Below are 21,437 nucleotides of genomic sequence, written 5' to 3'. Positions count from 1 at the left end.
ATTGTGGTTAATAAAATAATATGAATAGATATTGTTTATATAGCGATGCAATACATTTGTAACAATCACTAGTTACACCCACACACAAGTTTGATGTTAATTTTGACTCCATGCGCTTAATATCATTTTCGAACAATATATATGTATATAATAGATATAAGATCTATAATAAAAAAGGATTGACAACACTGAGACGATGACATTTTCCGGTAGAACTGTTAGATTTCCATTCCTGCAAATTTTTCAGGTTCGTGTTGTAAAAAGCTAGAATAGCTTGACTCCATTTTTAACAGATATTTTTCGTAGAAATAAGTTAAACATACAGAGCGAGAGAGAGGGGGGGGGGGGGGGGGGTTAGAGAGAGCAACATTTACATTTGGTGTAGTGCACAGTTACATAACGTTAATGTAGTGCTCTGTATGGTAGCGTTTCTGTCTGTTCTTGTATTTTGGGAGAGCAGTGATTACTGATTCTTGTAGGAAGCCTCCGGGCAAAGCTTCCATGCTTCTGCTCCTCCTCTTCCTCCAACTGTTTTCTGCGACACCTGCTCCTCCACACTTTCCTGCCATTTCCTGTCATTGACTCATTTCTGCAGCTCATGTCACTGTGCTGCCGCATGGTGGCACTAACAACTCAGAGAGGACGTATTTGTTTATTCATGTGCTGTCACCTTTAGCAGTGAAAGAAATGAGTGTTCTCTTGTTTGTGCTTCACAGCGTCTCGCAATGGTCCTAATAACTATTCTCCTCTGAACTGTTGGGTTTGTGCAACACGGAGTGACACAGTAATGGGGTTTATTCAGTGTCAACCTATCAACTGAAGCAGAGTAATAAGGGGGAATCAGGCTCATAGAAAGGCTTTCAAAGAAGCAAACAAAGAAGCTTTACCCTTTACTCAACTCAGCTTGAGACCCAGTCATGGCAAATGGTGACTCACACTGTGTCCCCACCTGCAAGCAGGCCCAGATCAGACACAGCTAAACACATTTTCAGTGGCATTGAGTTAAAATCAGAAACTGGGAAAATTTACCGCAGTTCAACAATAATCTAATCTGAGATTTACAGAAAGAATTTTCTTCCTCAGCTTCTGCTTTCATATCTGTAAAGCCCTGATTATCTTTTCGGTTGTCTGTGTGTTCCAAACTTGGCCTAGACATTTACTCTTCTGGCCAACATTCTTCACCATATCTCGGCAACAGAAAGGGGAGAGTTGTGTCCATATTTTGTATGACTTCACAGATTGGCAGAGGTGTTAGTGCTTCTGGTGATTACTCATGCTTTGTTGTTGTTGTGTCTTTGCCGTCTTCACAGGGAACCCGGTTGTAAGCCGCTTGTCACACAGGGTTCGCCTTCAGAGCATAAGCTGCACATCCAGCAGAGGCTGAAGATAAAGCAAGACACAGCAGAGTTGTAAACTGTAAAGGGACATGTGGGTTGAAGTGCGGTGCATTGGCCTTCATTCCCGTCACAAAAGCAAATCCGCTCGTGTTCTTGTTTTTGTACATATAGTAAAAGAGGAGGCTGTGAAAACACATCATCGTTGAATGATAAAACATCCACATTACTCTGCGTCCAGCTCGGGCAATATGTGAAGGCATGACTCCGTTATGCAATAAGATATAATGCTGTGCATAGTTTTAAAATGATGAAAGATATTAGTGCAGAAGACTGACCGGTGAGAGTGTGTGACCCACTCTCAAGTTAATAAATTATTTCATCAAGCAGTTCTGATTTCCATCCCTCCCTGCATCCTCTATACCACTTATCCTTTGAGGGTCGTGGGGGGGGGGGGGGGGGGGGCACACAATTAAAATAGATGGTAAAATTCACCATGTACGGTTTCACCAATTCTCACATCAATATCACACGTTTGATTTTCTTCTACAGTCACATTAGTCAACAAACACAACCAGTAATTTTTGCTCAAAATCTGGTTTATCTCTACATTTTAGACATGACAATGTATTTTGAATTTATTAGTTTAGACCTTACATTAATGTATTAGTTCAGTTTTCTTTGTCTTTGAGTTAGCGTGTCTGCTCCTTCCTAATGCCTGAACTACGAACCAGGATTTGCTTTTATCCCGGTAACTTCAGGTTTATTTCATTTTATTTACGAAGCTCGTTCACTTCTTATCGGCTTATATGCAGTAAACTCCGCCCCTTTTACTTGCACACGTTCATATCTTCAGAAGGAAAACCTGGGTTGACTTGACAATGATAACCAACGCAGTGTGACAGCTTAGCCTGACTGTGTTTGTTAGGTTACCTTCAGCTGGATAACAGAAAGATGTCCTGGGTGTTTTGAACTTGCTTCGTAGTACAGGCCGAGGGTGGAGCCTGGTTAAACACAGACGCCCAGTAAAATGGACGAGACCAAGTGCTGCATCAGCTCTATTTCTTGTCTATTTTGTTTCCCCCCTATCGCTTCTCCCCTATGTCTAATTTGATAGGTCAGTCTTTTCAGTTACTGTCTTGTATTGTTAGCAGTGTTTTAGAGCAGAGTTCTGTTTGGTTGACCTGCTTTAATGGGGCCACATATCTGCTGAATTTGCTTCATTTTCTTATTTTTTTATTTTTCACATCCATTAAAAAGTGATCCTGCGCTTGTTTGTCTTTTGACTGCTTGTTACTGACAACCTCCATGACTTTGGCATTTGAGAATTGTTGGCTTGTTACCTGTTGCGTTTGAAGTTGGTTGGATAATTGGAGGACTCAACGCTGTGACTGGGAAAACGCATGACTTTTAAATGTGCGAGTCTTTCTCCAGACTCACCGTGTTCACATTTTTGCATTCAGCTCTATATTTCCAAAGGACGTGAAGACCACTCTCCACAGTCCACACACACACAACACAACCAAATCCTCTATGCATTGGGTTTCTGCAGCAGCGACACTACTATAAATGAAATCCAGTCTATTTCTCCCTGAAGGCTGCATGTGACGTCTTTAAATCCATTCGTAAACCAGGGATGTTCAGGGGAAGCCAGTTGTCTTTTGTTTGTTCCCTTGAGATTGTAATGAAACAACTATGAATTAATGCCACCAGAACAATTATCACATCACCTGATTTTGAGAGGTTTATCAAACCACACTGCTGTTTCACTGTTCACCATGGTCAAAATAAATGAGCTGAACGCAAGTAGATGGAATCTAATAACATAGTCAACAAGCAACAAGAGTCCTGTCATTATTGCTGGAGCATAAACACTGCTTTACATAATAATAGTAATAATAATAATTCACAGAAACGCTTCCATCCAGCCTCCTAAGGCAGGGTTAATGTGCGCACATTATTCTTTGGTCTCCTCTGCTGACAAGTCCTCATTGATCTGTATTGAGCAGATGTTTTTCAATGGCAGGGTTATTCAAGTCTATTCAACAAATGAATAAACAAAATAATAGCACACCAGGAAAAAGGTTGTCACCGCCACCAAATTGAATCAGCATTGAGACAAATCAACACAAAGGAACCAAACCTGACCATCTTGTCTTGCTTGATCTGTGCAGAGAGGAGGACTGACGGCTCGCTCGGCTCTGCTCAGCAGTGATGCAGCAGTGCTGGGTCAAAATGCGCTGCTTGTTTCTTTCTATCAGTCGGCATTAGAGTTATCCACAACAAGAATGATCTCTCCGTGCTTGAGGCCAACATCTCCATTATCCTTCTTTTTTGTTTCTTTGCTATAGCAGCTATTTGACTGTTAATACAATACAAAACAATTGTATTATTCCAAAGAGCAATTTAGCTTAAGTCAATCAAAACACAAAAACAGACGCAATGACAAACATCCACTTCACAACAACACAATAAAACACCTGAAGACAAGAGCGGCACTGTTTTGTTGAGCTAAAAGTGCCACTTCTTCAAAAATTCTACATTTGATAGAAATATCAAATAAAGAAATAAAATAGTTCATATTGCAGATAGGCTTCTAAGAGTAAGGGAAAGGTCACACATATTTGAAGCAACCATCACGGGTCAATCTGTACCAATGGAAGCCACGCTACCATTTGCTCTCTCACAAGAAGCAAATGTTTCATTCACTTACACAGGTTAGAAGGGAACAGGAGGCAGAGGTTCACGACTGAAACATTGGCATATGAGACCGGGCTCTAAGTGTGTTTTTCCTGTGCCAAGCTTTAGATGGAGCACAGAGTTGTCCTATAATCATTTGTTCAAACGGCTGGAGCTGGGTGGGGGGAGAGCGTGGCTTGTGTCCCTTATACTGTTATGAGTCTTAGCCCTGAATCTGCTGATCATAAAATGAGAGCAGGCAACGAAGGGGGCACTAAAGAGATTTTTTGTGTAGATGGTTACTATTGTTAGGAGACAATTTCCATTTTGGAGGGAAATCAGCAGATGAAGGAGAAACACATTATACTCTCTCGATGAAGTCGCAGTTTGTAAACGCAAACTGAACAGTTCATTTTTCCTGAATGAGGTTTGTGGCTTGTGTGCTTTCTTGCCTGTGGATTCAGTTTTGGTCGTTATCAAAGATAGTACAGAGATATTTATAATCTGCAGAGATAAGAAGCAATATCTGAGCAAAGTTATCCACATGAGTTTTCACAATGTCACAAAAGCGATTCTGTGCCACTGAATAAATCATCTTTCAGGGTTAAAACTTATAAAATGCTAATCAGTTACATTATCTCTTCAAATTTAATAAGTGACTAATGAATGCATGTTTTTTTAAATCTCCGATCTCTGCCACTTTGAAGAGGCTGTGTAGCTCAGACACCTGCATAGCAAGCTTCTTTGCTTCGTTACTGGCATGAATCCTGGGTTAAGTTGCCCCTAGAAGGATCCACCCATTGGATGTTGTTCAGGAATGGAAGGATGCAGTTAATGGCGACATTTGAAGGAGCCTTCAAAATGGTTCAGTCTAGTCAGTCTTCACATGCAGCCTCCGAAGGAATCTGGACAAAGCTATTGCATTGTTTTAAAAAGAAAAGGCCCTGTCCATCTTGTGGCTTTGTTTTGACAGCCTCTCTTTCTGGGCTTATCTCTGTCTCGCTGCGGTGCTACTCCACCCCTTCGTTTAGTGACTTGGACTTTACTATCCAGAGCAAATACCATCCTTCGCCACCTCAAACGACCTCTGAATGCAGGACGTCATTACCGTTCCTGAGGAGGATAGAAATGTGAAAAACAATGACATTTTAAAAAGCTGAAAGAGCTGGTCTTTAGCACAATAGATTAAGTATAAGCAACAGAAGGATTAGAATTAAAGGAACAACTTGAGTAACTCGAGGCAAAAAAAATGATTCCTGAAAAAAAAATCCATCCAAGAACCAAGCAGGATGTCACTAACTCTTAACCTTTATATGAACCTTTTAGAAGCGAGTGTACGAGATACCTGTCACATTTAATTAGATTAAATCAATTTGCACACCTACTAAAAAAGTAATTAACCATTAAAAACTGTATACACGTCAATTCAAAAAACAACACATATTCTAAAACACAATGAAGTACATTACTCACCCACGTAATGACCTCTAAAATGAAAGAGTCCGCTCATTATACTCTAACAAGAGAGACAGTCAAGCCTTTCAAGTTTGCAGAAAAGACAGAGAAAAGAAGATAAAAGAAAATAAGATGATAAAAGAAAATGATGAGATGACAGAAAATCCTCAGAAAAGGTCATAGAAAACTGATAGAAGTGTACTTTCTGTTTTGAAGAACCACAGTCAGTAATTTCCCTCCTGGTCCTCTGCTGGAGCTTGAAAATTACTTTTGTCTGGTTTGTTCATCTTCAAACCAACAAGGCAAAGTGAGGCAGATATTTTGAGCTTTGAGTGGCTATCTCCAAATCTGATAACATGAATGATTTAATATGAAGCTTCCAAACGCTGCATAAAACCTGATTACCTGAGACTCAGCAGCCCAAAACAAGATGCCAAATATTTTCTATCGCAGGTGGGAATGAAACAAACGATAGTTTTCACACTTGAGTTGTTTCAGAAATAAAAGTAGAGCTGCACAGCCTTTGGCAAGCCCCTGGAAAACAAAGAGAATGTAATATTTCTGATAAAACTGATAAAGCATTATAATAATAGCATTAGGGTCATAACAAAAATATAGAATTGAACATCCCAAGAAGTGTATGTTTACTCGTATGAAATGCAAGGCAATTTTATCCTGATAAAAATAATGTGAAACTGTAACCCTAACCCTAACCCTAACCCTGAGCAGGTTTATATTAACTTAAGCCAGTCGTAACCTCTGACATGTACCTCGGCAAGGGTTAAAAATATGCAAGAAAAATCCCAACCTTGTGTTTATTTGTTGTGTCTGTCCGACAATGATGGTTTCTTGCCATTAAGCAGGACACACTGTTTCGTTTGCACCTCTTAGTTACACATTATTCATCAGCTGCTGAGGGGCTAATATTCAGTTGCTCATATGTTTACCATAAACAATAGCACGGGTATAGGGCAACCCACTTTGATATGGTAATATTGTTTCTCAATAGATGGAGCACTTCCTGGTGTGGAAGGATGAGTGCACTTTATTATATTACAGCTACACAAACACTATGATAAAAAATTATAAAATTAATTGTGACAATTTTCTGGGTTTTTTTGCTTCGAGGGCGGACGTCTTACACTTGAGCATGCTAGAGCGAAGAGGACGATGGTGCTAGCCACGGCAATAACGCATCTCAACCAGAGGTGGCCCCAATTTATTTTGTACTTTATCGGCCATTTTCACCATTTACCACACGGGCCACTTTAGGTTCACATGTGTTGTTTCATCTGTGTAACTCCATTCATGTTAAATGTCTCTTTAAGAGACACACCACATGAGTAATCCTATACATCATTCACATTACATGCATGTAAGGTGCACCATACTATATAGTTCCAGATATAAATTAAGGAGCAGCATACAATATGTATCCTGTACACTGTGTGTAAATACCACGATTTCAATCTGGTAAATTCTGAGAAAACTGAGAAAAGTCTAATTAATTCCCCACAAAAATAAATCTCAATTAACATGGATAGTAAACTGATGTGCTCAAGGGCCTTGAACCGTAACTTCCACTGCTGTGAAAGAGTCTACCAGCTTGACTGTCAAATTCAAACTTTTTTACTGCTTTATATGAAAAGAAAAATATGTTCTTCCAGCTGTGGCACTCAAACAGAGATATTTGTGCAAAGTTCCACATCGTCGAAGACATGAATACAAAAATTTCAACTGGTGAATCACACGAGAAAGGCATCACATCCTGCAGTCGCAAACGTCTACAGAAAGCAAAGGTTCTAGTTCAAGGACTAGCATTTATGAGCTCCTCAGACTGTGACTCACTCCCAGAGTTACTCAAACACTCCTCTCTCCTTCCCTCCCAGATGATTTTGAATGGAGCACCCTGCAGTGGCCAATGGAGCATTTCTTCCCCACTGGCCCACTTGGCTAGATGATCAAAGTTTTGCTAAAGCTTTGTATATTTCCACTTTCAGACATTTTAATAATGTTCTCTGACACTCTTAAACAGTGACATTTACATAATCAAAGAGTAAAAGTACACAACAAAAATAACACTTTTATTTTTCTCGAGTTAAAGTCAAAGATCTAAGGTTTCTTCTGTGCACACAAAAGGATTATTTCTTTCAAATTGTGTTTGTATAACCCCGGCCCGGGACCGGAGCATCCTGCGTCTTCACCTGACAGATCATCTGAGATCAGCCACCAAGACAACTAAAAAAAAATATTGGTTTGCACAGCTGCCAGAAACCATCTCAGGGAGGCTCACCTGAACGCTCGGCAGCCACACTGTGGTCTTTCCCCGACTGCAGTACGTCGTTATGACCGACTTGATTGAGCAAATGCTCACCTTCAATAAGATGTTGCAGTTTGGAGCAGTGTTCTCTTCATTATCCATCCGCCCGCTTGCCCTCCTGCCCACAGACATTAATCTAGATGTCATCTTAACTGCTGACATCAGCCTAGCTGTCATGCTAAACTTTTAATATCCTGCTCTTGTGTCGGAGCTGGAGCAACAGCAGAAGACTCAGCTGAGGATTAAATACAATTTAAAAAAAAACATAATTAGTAATATGTAGGTTTTTTTATCACATTTTATTGTTATCAGAGATTGTATAATAAATGAAAACATTGGGGGGTAGAGTAATATCTCACTGTGTGGTGGCTCAGGTGTACGAGAGGCTGGTCTGAGTGTCGGTGGGGGGGGGGGACAACAACAACAGAGGGAGGAGCTGGGATAATAGATATACTTTTTATGCTCCTCATTATAGACTGTATAATAAAAGACACATTTGGGGCACAGTAATACTTAAATGCACAATATGTAACTTCTTTTGCCAGGGGTCTCTGAATCAAAACAATGAAAAGAGAAGGAATAGTTTGCAATATAGCAACAGGCGCCTTCCGACACCCTGTTACTTGGATGAAATGTTGGATTTCTCGGATTTCTCTAACTTCTCTAACATCTTCACACACTGTAATGATAAAGAGATGTGGAAATGCAGACACACACATAGAGACACTTCTCTCAAATAGGATTCAATAATGTAGACATGAAGAATTGTGTCTGCTGAAATGAATGCAGCCGCTGTAATTTACAGACAATTACACAGACTGATATTGGTTTTCCTGCTGTGGGTGTCACCTCTGTGTGTGTGTGTGTGTGTGTGTGTGTGTGTGTGTGTGTGTGTGTGTGTGTGTGTGTGTGTGTGTGTGTGTGTGTGTGTGTGTGTGTGTGTGTGTGTGTGAGTGTGTGTGTGTGTGAGTGTGTGTGTGTGTAGTGGCAATCACTTTGTTCAGTTCAGTTTAAAGCAGACACCTCTGATAACAGCTAATTAATTTATAAACCAAAGAGGACGTACAAAGATCAAATAAATATACATAAAAGGGTTAGGGTTAGGCCTCTGGTAGTTTTTACAGCTGCAGCCCTTACTGGCATTTTATTCATTTCCCTTAAGGCACCACTCTGAGACTCGTGGTTGTCAACACATTTCTTTTTTTATGATGCGTTTCCTCCTCCCTGCGTTCTTCACCTGCTCCAGTTGTCTTGCTCATCCATCAGTGAAAAGTCAAAGTATCAAACCAGTGGAAAAACGATCATCTCTGACTTTAAATGATGTGATGCTCTTTACTGTGAGCTTTAAAAACAGGCTCAGTCACATGTGAATCATGTTGTGATTCGGCCCTGATGGAGCACTCCAACAAACGGACTCCTTCTGTCATAAGTGACGTGTGTTCACTTCACTGCCTCATATTACAGACCCGCACAGTTCCAGAGACCGAGACACGGGGCTGATTCACTCTCAGATTTATGTTTTTTACATTTTTTTTACAGAGAATCAGATTCAAGCAGCGGGAGACGGATACTGGAGACTTTTGTCTCCCACAATCATGTCAATAAAAAAGTTCTGCAGACAAGTGATCGCTCATCACAAATTGTAGTCAGCAGTTTACCTGAACTTCCTGCAAAGGCCTACTCGCATTTTTCTTTTGAAACTCGGCCTGGGGTAAATTCATGCAATCTCAGATTAAAAATATACAGATCTGACAGAAATATCACATAATATAATAGAAAGCCTATATCTTTACATTTTCAATATTAACATATATCTAACAGCAGAAAAGGCAAAAGCACATCGGGATATTAATTTATATACATAGGTATATCATTACATTGCAGAGAGAGATTGCACATTTTAAACACGGCAGAGGATTTTTATCACCGCTCCACGTTTGAAACTCAGCTCATCCTTTCCTCTCTCATTAAAGTTAACTCTGGCTGTGGGCTCCATGGAGAAAAACCTGCAAGCATCTTGAATAAATAAGAAAACAGAGGAAGGATGTTGATTTTGAAGTAAAGATCAGCCGTTCTTGTTTGAACAATACTGTTAAATCCCCTGGTGTCAGTTAAATCTCCCTCACTCAGGCTCCTGCAGATGGAAAACTTATCACACAGCCAGGAGCCAAATCAGGTAAATGTGAGGGGCAGAGGAAGAAAAACTGTCATGTGATTCATGTCACCTTCAGCCAATTACAACACAAGTCCTCATTACTTAGCCAATGGCTTAAGAGGGAAAGACCTCAATAAATAATTTGTGTGTTTCAAGTATTACTGTTGTGGTGGGGACCTAAATCTGTTTACATAGTCACATTATGGGGACTCGTCTTCCTTATGTTCCCATCATGTAAAATCTTTATATTTTAAGATGAAGATGTTTTAAAGTCATGTTTAGGTTAAAGTTAAGGTTATGCAAGTAGTAACGATGGTTAAGATCAGAGTAAGTCTCTAGGAAATCAATGTAAGTCAATAAAATGTCCGCTGTAGACATGGAGACACAAGTGTGTGCCTGTGTGTGTGTGTGCCTGTGTGTGTTTACATTACATTGGTCAGCATGTGTCTCACAGCTTCTCCTGAATTGGACTTAATCTCATGGTTAATTTTGCATGTGGAAGTTTTCATTACATTACAAACACCGTTTCCCTGCATCTTCTTTTGTTTGTCAGCTTTTTCATTTGAGCTAAATATTAAGCTGAGCAATGTTCTCTAGGTCCGTGGCAGAAAAGAACGCACAGCAGAGATGTAGCCTGGTAACTGTCCTTAAGCTTCAGTTAGAGATATGATCAGTGGAGAGAGAGTTAGGCTTGTTTGCTGATGACAAACAAAGCAGGAGTAAATCAAGCTGATTTAGTGACCTAAATGAGGCTTGAAATATCAACGAATAAAAAATGTGATATTCCCACATTAGAGTTAATGTTTAGAATTTTTCTATGATGGGAGTTATAATTGTTTGGTTGTTCATGACTCTGCTTTGATGAGAGAATACATTAGACTGTGGAGATGGCAGTGCAAACATAATAAGATTAATGTTTGAGTATTCATGTCTCCTGCAGCATTACAATTACTGCGCGGGAGGGTTGCACCAATTTAAAATCCTCCACTCACAAAATTAAATTGCACAAGCTGTCGATAAAAGTGATATCTCTGCAAAGTCAAGAACACCAGGAAGACTTGATCAGCATGAAGATGTCAGAGATGTTCATGGTAACTTTATTACATAAGTTCCATGTACAGGATCACATTTATGGATCGCACTTGTGATAAGAACTACCTAAAATGACAGAAACCATCTTTCAGAAAAAAATGATTTAGCTTGAACTTTTTAGTTTGGTTCATTTGCCATTGTTACATGTAGAAGCAGTCGAGGACCCAAATGCAGACACATCAAGGCACGAGACAATGTCGGTCGAACAGAAAACATAATTTAATCCAAGAGACTTACAGACCTTGTCGGTGATTAGCTGGCACGGCAAACTCAAAACTCACAGGCAGTAAAGCAGGAAAGACTTGGAAGGAGGGACACTGCAGAAACGAACAGGACTGACTTGGAACCAACGAACAGACGAAAGGGAAACAGAAACTACACAGGGGGGGCAGGGCTCATTGAACACAAGTGAAACACATGAGAGGTGCAGGCAATCACAAGAAACAGGTCAGAGACAGGATGTCAAACAAGAGAGACACAAAACTCAAAGTGCAAAGACAAACCCAAAAATCCAAACACGAGGAAAATAAAGTCCATACAACAGAAAGTCTTTCAAACAGCTCCCACTCTGAAATAAAACGCCCCCTCCGTTGGTCTGCTGTATTATACGGCTCGCTTGAATTTTAAAAATTTTTTTTAATCTACCTTGTTATTCTTATATTTATATATTTGACCTTTTGCATGCCATCAAACTGCATATATCCCCGTCTATGTGTTTAATTGGATTTTAAAAGCACTTTGATATTGAGCATCTTTCCACTTCCACTGGAGCCTCCCTGATTTACATGTTGGTGGGGATTGATGCACCATCCTCAACATGCATGGCACTTAGCTTTGTATGTGTTCCTGTCGGATCCTGTGAGCGGTACCTCCGGCAGCTTTCAGGGCCGGCTCCCACCCTGGGGGCCCAACAGCCCCGGGCACCAGATCAGAGTTGCTTGTCCCGCCTTTTTCCTCTTTCCCCACATAACCCGTTTCTTAGCATAATTGTGGAGGGTGGGGTTGATCTTCTGATGAATATTTATAAAATCACAAAAATTGAAATGCATAAAAAGGTATTTTTAATAAACAACTGGAGAGGTGATGCTTCTCTGCGGTTTCGCTCTGACCCAACCACTCTGTTGGGGTCGGAGTCCTGCAGTCTGTGGGGAGGCTAAGTGGAGGGAGGACGGGGACATGAATCTGGGTGTCCTGCGGGAGAGACGGTGGCTCCACCACCGAGATATCCTCACTTTCCCAAAGTGTTCTCACTCCATAAGGTCAAGGCTATAAATGGTCCTCACAAAGATATCTGTACGAGTACACACACACACATATCTGTACGAGTACACACACACACACACACACATACTCAGTGAATTAATTATCATATTGAACAAATTAATCTGGAGAATGTGGCCATGACTGACTCCAGATTTAATGATAGAAATGTGTGAGGACTTCAAATGAGGGGCAGTGAGACCACCTAGAGAATAAAATTCCGCTCCTGGCCAAAATTATAGGATGTGTTTTTTTTTTTCAGCAGCACAGTCGCAGCTCCGCAGAGAGAGAGAGAGAGAGAGAGAGAGAGAGAGAGAGAGAGAGAGAGAGAGAGCCACAGACTCTCAGAGAAGATGCTCTCACTACAGGAGCAGCTACATCATCACCGAGGGAGCAGAACATTTTCATCTGCTCACAATGATTATTTCTCACTGACTCAACAACAAGAACATCTGGAATTAAAGAGTAAGAAGGTGGATTCCTGTTGCTGCAGCTCCAGATGTGTTTCACTTGAAAAGCAGGCACCTCTTAACTTGGATACACCTGTTTTTATTTGTACCCATGGATTTCCATAACGATTCCAATTTTTCGGTCCCACACACTAATTCAACAACACCAGGTAAGTTGAGCAAACAGTTATTTACTTATTTGTCATGAGCATCATAACTGCATTCAGCACGTAAAAGAATATCAAATGAATCAGGTGGATGCCCTTTCTCTTCCATGACCTAAAATCATCTTGCTGTCTCTTATTTTGTAATCATGCAAACTGTTATAGCTGCACAATTTCAGGCTGCAGTGAATTACTACAGCAGCCTGACATGTTGGATGGGACATATGAACCATGCCTTGCCCTCATCACATCAATTTGAACTATGCCACTGCAGAAATGCACATTCACAAGTCTTAGAAAATTACAAAGTCACTGAGTGGGTTTAGTGATATTATTTATACATGATGTGACTTCTGTGTTTGAAATTCCACTTTATATCTGAACTATTTTAGGCCTGTTCTTATGAATAATTGTATTTTCCCCCAACATCATCTGTCATTAAACGGAATTGCTTTGGAGGAGACACACGCACACGCACACGCACACGCACACAAACGCACGCACGCACGCACGCACGCACGCACAAATCAACTGAAATTCAATTAGTGTGTCTTGCTGACAAGTGCTTGTTTCAGTGATAACAGACCTGCAATTTGAAAGAATTGCTGACCAGTATATTGTTATTTCGCTGCTGCTCTTGTTCATGAATTATAATGTGATGACTGTTTGAAGCTGTACAATCATACATGTGTGATTCTGAATGATTGTTTTCAACTGCCCCCTCCTCTTCTCGTCTCCAGCTGAAGATGGGGCCCTTCATTGCAGTGCCATCCTCCCCGTCATCTTCGGCATCATCTGTTTTCTTGGTATCTTTGGGAACTGCATCGTTATGTACACCATCATAAAGAAGACCAAGTGCCGCGCCAAGCAGACTGTTCCGGACATCTTTATCTTAAACGTGTCAATTGTTGATCTCCTCTTTCTCCTTGGGATGCCATTCCTCATCCACCAGTTGCTGGGCAATGGCAGCTGGCACTTCGGAGCAACAATGTGTACAGTCATCACTGCGCTCGACTCCAACAGCCAGATTGTCAGTACCTACATCCTCACTGCTATGACCCTCGACCGTTACTTGGCTACGGTCCATCCCATCCGCTTCAACTATGTCCGCACACCCTGTGTGGCAGCGCTGGTCATCGTTATCGTGTGGGGTCTGTCCTTCCTCACCATTATCCCTGTGTGGATGTACGCGGGCCTGATGCATCTTCCAGATGGACTGGTGGCCTGTGCGCTCCTCCTGCCTAACCCAATCACCGACACATACTGGTTTACACTTTACCAGTTCTTTTTGGCCTTCGCCATGCCCTTGTTTATAATCTGCCTGGTGTTCTTCAAGATGCTCCAACACATGTCCAGCAGTGTGGCCCCGCTGCCTCCACGGAGTCTGAGGGTGCGCACCAGGAAGGTGACCCGGATGGCAGTGGCCATCTGCCTTGCGTTCTTCATCTGCTGGGCTCCTTACTACATCCTCCAGCTGGTCCACCTCGGGGTGCAGAAGCCAACCCTCGCGTTCTCCTATGCGTACAACATAGCCATTAGCATGGGCTACGCTAACAGCTGCATCAACCCATTTCTCTACATCATCCTTAGTGAGACCTTCAAGAGGCAGTTCCTCAGAGCCGTACGTCCGGTCAACAGAAAGTTCCGCGTGAACCCGAGCACCACGGATGGTGGCAGCGTGAGCATGCGATTGGTACCTGAGGGGGGTCAGCAGAAGCCGGCCCCTCAGGAGATGATGCCATCCAATGTGGCGCCACAATGAATAAGAATCAGAGGCAAAGGATCAAAGAATGACTTCATCACCATTTATCTGCTGCATCAATAAGTTTGGATATTGGACATTAGCACCTGTCACAAACAATAATGTGAGCACATCAACTCCGATCAAGCATTTTGTTTAAACGGCATGTCGGATATTTCTCTGCACAAACCAGATAAATATTTCTGTTTCCAATTATTCATGAATTTAAACAGTGTGTTTGAGCCTCTTACTGGGCTTGTTCCCATTTTTATCTTAGCGATTAAAACCTGGAAATACCAAACATTCTCAATAACATGGAGCTCATACTCATATAATCCATCATTTCAAATCTCTACAAACCATCCATTTTGACTGAATTGAGTTTGCATGTACAGCTTGTACATATACAACCCTGGCTGCAGCATTTCTTTATCAATACCACTCAGCGAGTTCGAGGGGAAGGAGGCTGAGCAGTTTCTTCAGTGAACCTCACAGCTTACAGCATGCATTGTGCTCTATGAACTCCATATGTTCCTAGTGTCTGCCCTGGTCTCTGTGCATTCATTAAGCAGGTTTATGGAGCTCGGACAAGTGCATATCTATGTCACAGGGGAGACATTCTGTGTTGCCATTTCTTCATTTCAAACCCCTCACAGGGAATCCACACATTTTCACAGGAATTCATATCTTTCCTTTGACTTTCATTGGCCTTTTGTTTATTCTGAACACTACGGGTCAGGCTTAAATATCAATATTGTGTTTGTTTTCTTCATCCACGAAAAGCAGTGATCCTTTCTTTTAATAAAACAGAGCGAAAATGTTTTAAAATAGTAGCTACACCTACAAACCATAAAGTAATGCCTATGTGACCATGTGAAGAGAATGAAATGTTTTAAAACAATTGCTGTTCACACAAACATTGATATCAGCTCCTCATGCAGCACCTGGAAACAGAAGCTCAGCCACGGGTCAAGGGACAAGCGAGTTGTGATTGGTGGGTCAAAAAGCATCACCTGGCTCAATAACGAGGCAGTAGTTCAATTACTGCTTTCAATGTGAAATCTCATTCATGCATGAGCCTGTTCTGTCAATTTTGAAGTTATATCATATTTTTGTATGTATATATGATGGTATAATTATATTTGGAAAAGCTTATTTATGTAATTATAAGATATCTTCATTACACAATACTTAAGGTTTCTCAAACGTTTCTGGCCTGTGCCCAGTTTTCTCTGAATAGTCTTGTTGCCATAAGTGATTGTTGTCAGAAGATTCGCCTTCTCTCTTGCACTGTATTTCAAAAAAGGCAGAGGGCGCACTGCAATGACTCGATAACACTTGTTGAAATAAAAAATACAGCCAACATATTGTTTGTTTGTCTTAGCAATCCCACACGGTGCCCACCTGGGTGTCGAAACCTTGCTTCATTGTTGATGATGGCGCTCGTGCAACTGTGCCGTGCTTGAGAAACGTGGCTACTCAACAAATTACAGACTGCAGCAATGTTAGAGTGGAATCTGTCATTGTAATCACATTACTTTTCCATTTCAGCAGTTAATGAACCAAAAATACTCTACACCACGACTTAGCAACAGAGGAGAGCTGCTTTGTGCTTATTTCTGAGGGCATTTTGAAATTTGTCATGTTTAGGTCGATTCAAAGAGATGAGATAAAGTGTTGCTCTAAAGTTCTATGAACCCCCTGAGGTACTTTTTGAAGCCTTGAAGTTAGTATCAACCTGTATGAATCCATTATTCGCTGATTGTTATTCTAATCTCATTCACCAGTATTGGAAACCAACCATCCTGATTAAAAACAATCTGAGTTTACCACAAACCCTTTGCAAACATCTAAGATTAATAATACAAAATAATATACTTTATTTATATAGCACATTCAAAAACTAGGTTATAAAAGTCCTTTGACAGAAAAGCAGGAAAATTAAATAAAAACTTGAACACGTAAAAGCAGTAAAATGAGCAAGTGAAATAAAAGGTGAAAAGGTGAAAAGAAAATCACAGTAAAAACACAATATCACACAAAACCTTATCTCCTCAGGTAGGCTGTTCCAAAGCCGAAGGGCCTGATGGATGTCCTTTCAACTCAAAGGAAATGAGGGGTGTGTGCATTTTTCGTTATTGCACGAAGACAGTTATCACATTGAATTTCTCGCATTTCCTCATAATTTTCTGTCTCGCTGCTTTCAGGCAACGAAATAAAAATGTTTCCAAATAAAAAGGAAATACAGGGGAAGGTGAAAGCCTCTGCTGCCCCACCCAAAGGCAATGACATTTCAAGTGACAGTTTGCCACAGTCACCAGCAGATACACTTTGTGTGCCCCCTGCCATTTACATCTGTCCCCTCAATCCTATATTTGTCCGACCAGGTTGGTGACCCTCACTGAACCTTTTTGAAAGTTCAGGTTTGCCCCTGGTCTGTCTTTGCGGAGTTTGCATAATTCTCCAAGTGTCTGGGTGGTTTTTCCCAAGGTACTCCGACTTCCTCCCACAGTCCAAAGACATGCAGACAGGGGGGTTAGGTAAAACACATGAACGTGCACTGACAACTGCTGGAAGATGACTTTTCTGTGCCCCGCTTCTCTAACTTCTGGCTATTGTCTCCGCTTCAGCGAACAAAAGTCTCTGAGGTTAAAAAAGACTCGATAGCGAGTTGAGAGATGTCGTCAGCTGTGTGTTTGGGACGTTGGACATGATGTACTAGAGGTTGAGAAACAGAAATACAATCTCTTCCTCTGGCAATAGCTTAGGAGGTAATTATCTTTTTAAGTGGGTTTACCAGCGTTTAAAAAACCTTGGTACATCCACTAATTCTGTATCTCATGAGAGATCTTCAGAAATATATTCTAAAAAACATTATTTATTATTCGTCACACTGTTTTGATCAGGTCAGTGAAGCGGCAGGAAACTTCAAGGCTCGAGCAGAAACCTGATCAAATTACAAATGACACACTGTGGTGATTGCCTGAAACCCCCGAGCTGCTACCTGATACTCGGGGTGGCAGGGTCAGTGATGTGGGACTTGTTCATATAAAGTGATTTTCTTACAAACCATCATCATTCACGATGAAGCAGGAAATGTGCCGTGCTCGCTGGTGCAGATGGGAAAAGGTTACAATCAGTTTAGTGGGTTAAGACCTCATGTCGGGTTTTTTTAACTCTGTCGTATCATCAAGTCACTTGAGCAAGAGGCCGAGAATCACCACCAATCAAGAGTTTGTCAAACTTGGTGTAGTAATCAAGTAATCAACTTTATTCTTCTTGTGGCACGAGAGGAAATGTCAGGGGATCACCACTGTCATTAGGGATCATCCTCTGTTGACCATGAATGTCATAGCTGAGATATTTTAGTGGGAGTGGTTGACCTGACCTACCTACAAACACTGTCACCCATAGAGCCACACCAGTAGCATTCAGTGTGGTGGCCCCCCCACCCTCTGCAGCTCTCCCTCAGCGGAGATCCGCAGCCCCCCCCCATCTCTGGACTCTGTCAGAAAAACTCCTGCCTGTTCACAAAGGCTTTCGACTACAAAACCTTCATCAGGTCCTTGTTATTTATTTATTTAATCATAATTTGGTTCTTTTCTTAACGTTGTAAGGCGGCCTTAGGTCCCTTGAGAGGCACTTTATAAATCAAAGTTAATATTATTGTTAGCATGGCTAAAAGTTTTGACTATAGCTTTATATGAATTAAAAACTGGAGAAGTTTTTGTTCTCCTCATTGTACAATCCTCAGGGAAGTTGCATAATGGAAGTGCTGCTTAAGTGACACGTATTAACATCGCCACGGACCCATGGGTGTTACGGCTGAATGAGGAGTATTGTGCACTCATCTCTTTTGTAGGTACTGGCTTTACATATCGTACTGTGGTTGGTAGATATCCATTGTGTGCATACAAAATGCTGTTACACAATTTTCTCTGAATGTTTTACTGAACTACTTTTATGAGAATCTCAAAATACAGAATCACATCCGTGCACACGACAGTCAAGATGTATAATATAATACACTTTCTATTCAGTGCAGCCTTGTAAGGCTTAACACAAAGAATCTGGTCGAGGTGTGCACAGCAGGAGTCATACAGAGACAATCGATTTCCAGTCATGCAGCACAACTCAGTATTGGACTGGATGTTATTAGGTGCAGGCACTCTTTGAAAATTAATTTGCCGTTGAGGCTTATTAGATTGTGGAACTAGAAATGACTTCAGACAGGAACGAGTCATGTGTGCAACTCAGATTATAATTGACCAACGTTGTCACTAAAAATGATTCCATTGAGGATGATTCCTGGACTATTATGTTGGCATAATAGTCCACTGTTAACAGCTTGACACTGTTAACAGTGCCAAGCTGTGGCCAATCAAAGGCTGCTCTGAGAAAGGCGCTGAACCTCAGGGATCCTCTGGACATTTTCCAGAAGGGCTGTATGCGTTGATTCAAACGTCTGAGCGAGAGCTTCTAGGGACCTTTTTCGTCGGACTCCCAAGTAAAAACTCTGCAGAATGAGCACCCACAGGATTCACAGGCAGCGAGCGGGTGACATTCCAGACATCGATAGGAACAAACAAAAAAAAACGTTGGATTTTTCTGTGCTGTGAATACGCCAGAGCACTCCTGACATCCCCCAGAGTTCATGTCTGAAAATCGTTAGTACACAGCTAGAAAACCGAGTTGAGGGTATGTTTTATTTGACCTGGAAATGTATTGGAAATAAGGCTGCTCTTGTGTCTTCACTGCTCCCATCAATGACCGCAGCAGAAGGGTAGCATGAGGAGAAACAGCAGGACATTCTGAGACGTCTCAAAGTCAACACACACTGCTGGTGTGCCCCCACCAAGACCACATCACCAACTTCATCACCTCCGTCATCTCTGACAGATACATCCTCCTCAGCCTTTGTCACTTGGTTTAATCCTCCTGCTTCTCCCAGCAGGAGGAAAGAAGAACGTGAAGTGGCTGAATTCATTAGAGGTACCTGTGCTATCTTAAGATTTACAGATGGTGGAGAGATTATGGACAAACTGGGCATTAGATGTCGGCGAAATACAAATTTGACAGGCAGTCGAATGAAAATAAACTCAGCAAAGTGGTAGAGCCGCTAACAACACATGAGCAGAGGATCAGTGCAGACATGTCTTCGTTTATACAGCAGCATAACAGAGGTTATTGGCGAGGAGATCGCAAGATCGATCTGTTATCACTCTGAGACACTGTTGTTTTTTTGGACTCTTTGCAACAAAGGTTTATTCAATGGATAGTTCAACCCATCGTTAAAAGTTGTTAGCCCGTTTTGAAACAACACAGTGCAAAGGTAATGCACCTTGACGTTGGTTGCCACCCACCAATAAACCGAACAAAGAAGAAGAAGGTTTTAAGGTCTTAACGCAATGCATGCTGGTTAGAAATTTTGTCCTCCAGCGCTTCAAAACGTCACCAGGTCATGTGACCTTAAAACATTGCGGGAGCGAGCCAGCTGCAGTCAGACCGTGCAGATGTTCTCCTCCAGCTGCAGCACCTTGGGGGGCCTCTCAGATCTCACAATGCTGCTTTGATTAGCTGAAGGCGAATAATCTGTTTTATGTTTTTATTCCAAGATTTCAGATGCATTTTCTGCTCCGTATATATCCATAAATGTAAGGTGTTAAAAACCAAACCTGCAAAATGCCCAATACAGGAATAATATCTACCTTTTACCTCGTAATTAAAACTATATATGTTACAATTAATTATCAATACATATATGATTGTGTGAATATATAATCTTTGGCAATGCATAAATGTTGGTGTGTCTTTGTTTCTGTTATGTTATTCCATGTGTGCCTTATTTTATATAAATTTATTTTAGCGTTCTTGCAACCAAATTTTACACAATGGATAGTTATTATACATTTTCAGCCCATTTTGAGGCAAAAATTCATATTAAAAATAGAGGTACTCAATAGTTCCAGGAAAATTTGTGAGAAATAAAATACAAGTCCGTCAAAAGGTGTAACAGGAGTGTTTATCATCGTTTAACTAAACATCAACAGCCAGTCTGTGCACGCTACAAGTTCACTTCCTATCATTTGTTGGCACCTGCAACAAGCGACTGTTAAACAACAAAAAAATTGCTTATTACAAACAAATTTAAAGTCAAAAAACTAAAAGTAATAAAAATTATTCAGTTCATTCGATTAAAAAAACATGACGTATGAGATGAAGGAAAAATTACGTCAATTAATTCATTATAAAATGCGCTGAAGTACAGACACTCAAGTGTGTAACTGTATAATTTTATAATTTACTTCTACTTATATATATTATAATTCTGCTTAACAATATTCCAGATAATAATATCATACTTTATTGTACTTAAAATGAACATATAGGCTCAGGTCAGGTTGCATAATTACAGTACTTACATGTATTTATAGTAAGATTGTGTTGTGACACTTCTTGCTTAATGAAGTCTGTTGGAATGAGTACAACATCACTATTTTCATTAAGTAAATCTGAAATAAAAAGGAAAAACGGTATTGCATTTTTATTAGGATTTGAGTATTTTAAAATATAATTTATGATGGAGAATTTAAAAGCTGTTGACTGTAATCATAAATAAAGTCTATTTATTTGTTGTATTGAAAAATAAAACAACACACTGTCATGTACAGAGAACAATTCAGGAAGAACCTTCTGTTTTACAGCAAAAGAAAACCTAATACACCATTTTGTAAAAATATGTAATACACTGCACAACCTCATCTTATTCCCAAATCAGTACACACCAC

General features: G+C 40.7%; 1 protein-coding gene across 1 annotated transcript; it reads left to right on the top strand.

The window, feature by feature from the left end:
* The first annotated feature begins 12,642 nt into the window (after positions 1-12,642).
* Positions 12,643-15,004, top strand: mchr1a (melanin-concentrating hormone receptor 1a). The gene is made up of 2 exons (XM_034588042.1): positions 12,643-12,914; positions 13,649-15,004. The coding sequence occupies exons 1-2, from the start codon at positions 12,857-12,859 to the stop codon at positions 14,668-14,670; spliced, it is 1,080 nt and encodes a 359-aa protein (XP_034443933.1). The 5' UTR covers positions 12,643-12,856; the 3' UTR covers positions 14,671-15,004.
* The last annotated feature ends 6,433 nt before the right edge of the window (positions 15,005-21,437 follow it).

Source organism: Hippoglossus hippoglossus, chromosome 1 (genome assembly GCF_009819705.1).
Source record: "Hippoglossus hippoglossus isolate fHipHip1 chromosome 1, fHipHip1.pri, whole genome shotgun sequence".
NCBI classification, from domain to species: Eukaryota; Metazoa; Chordata; class Actinopteri; order Pleuronectiformes; family Pleuronectidae; genus Hippoglossus; species Hippoglossus hippoglossus.
Note: the sequence above shows the minus strand (reverse complement) of the source record. Positions and strands in the feature narration are given on the sequence as shown.

What these genes read in the sequence shown, in the direction of transcription:
- mchr1a (XM_034588042.1), top strand. Translation starts at nt 12,857, where the DNA reads ATGGATTTCCATAACGATTCCAATTTTTCGGTCCCACACACTAATTCA. An exon ending in CACTAATTCAACAACACCAG is followed by an intron (nt 12,915 to 13,648) that starts GTAAGTTGAGCA and finishes TCTCGTCTCCAG; the next exon opens with CTGAAGATGGGGCCCTTCAT.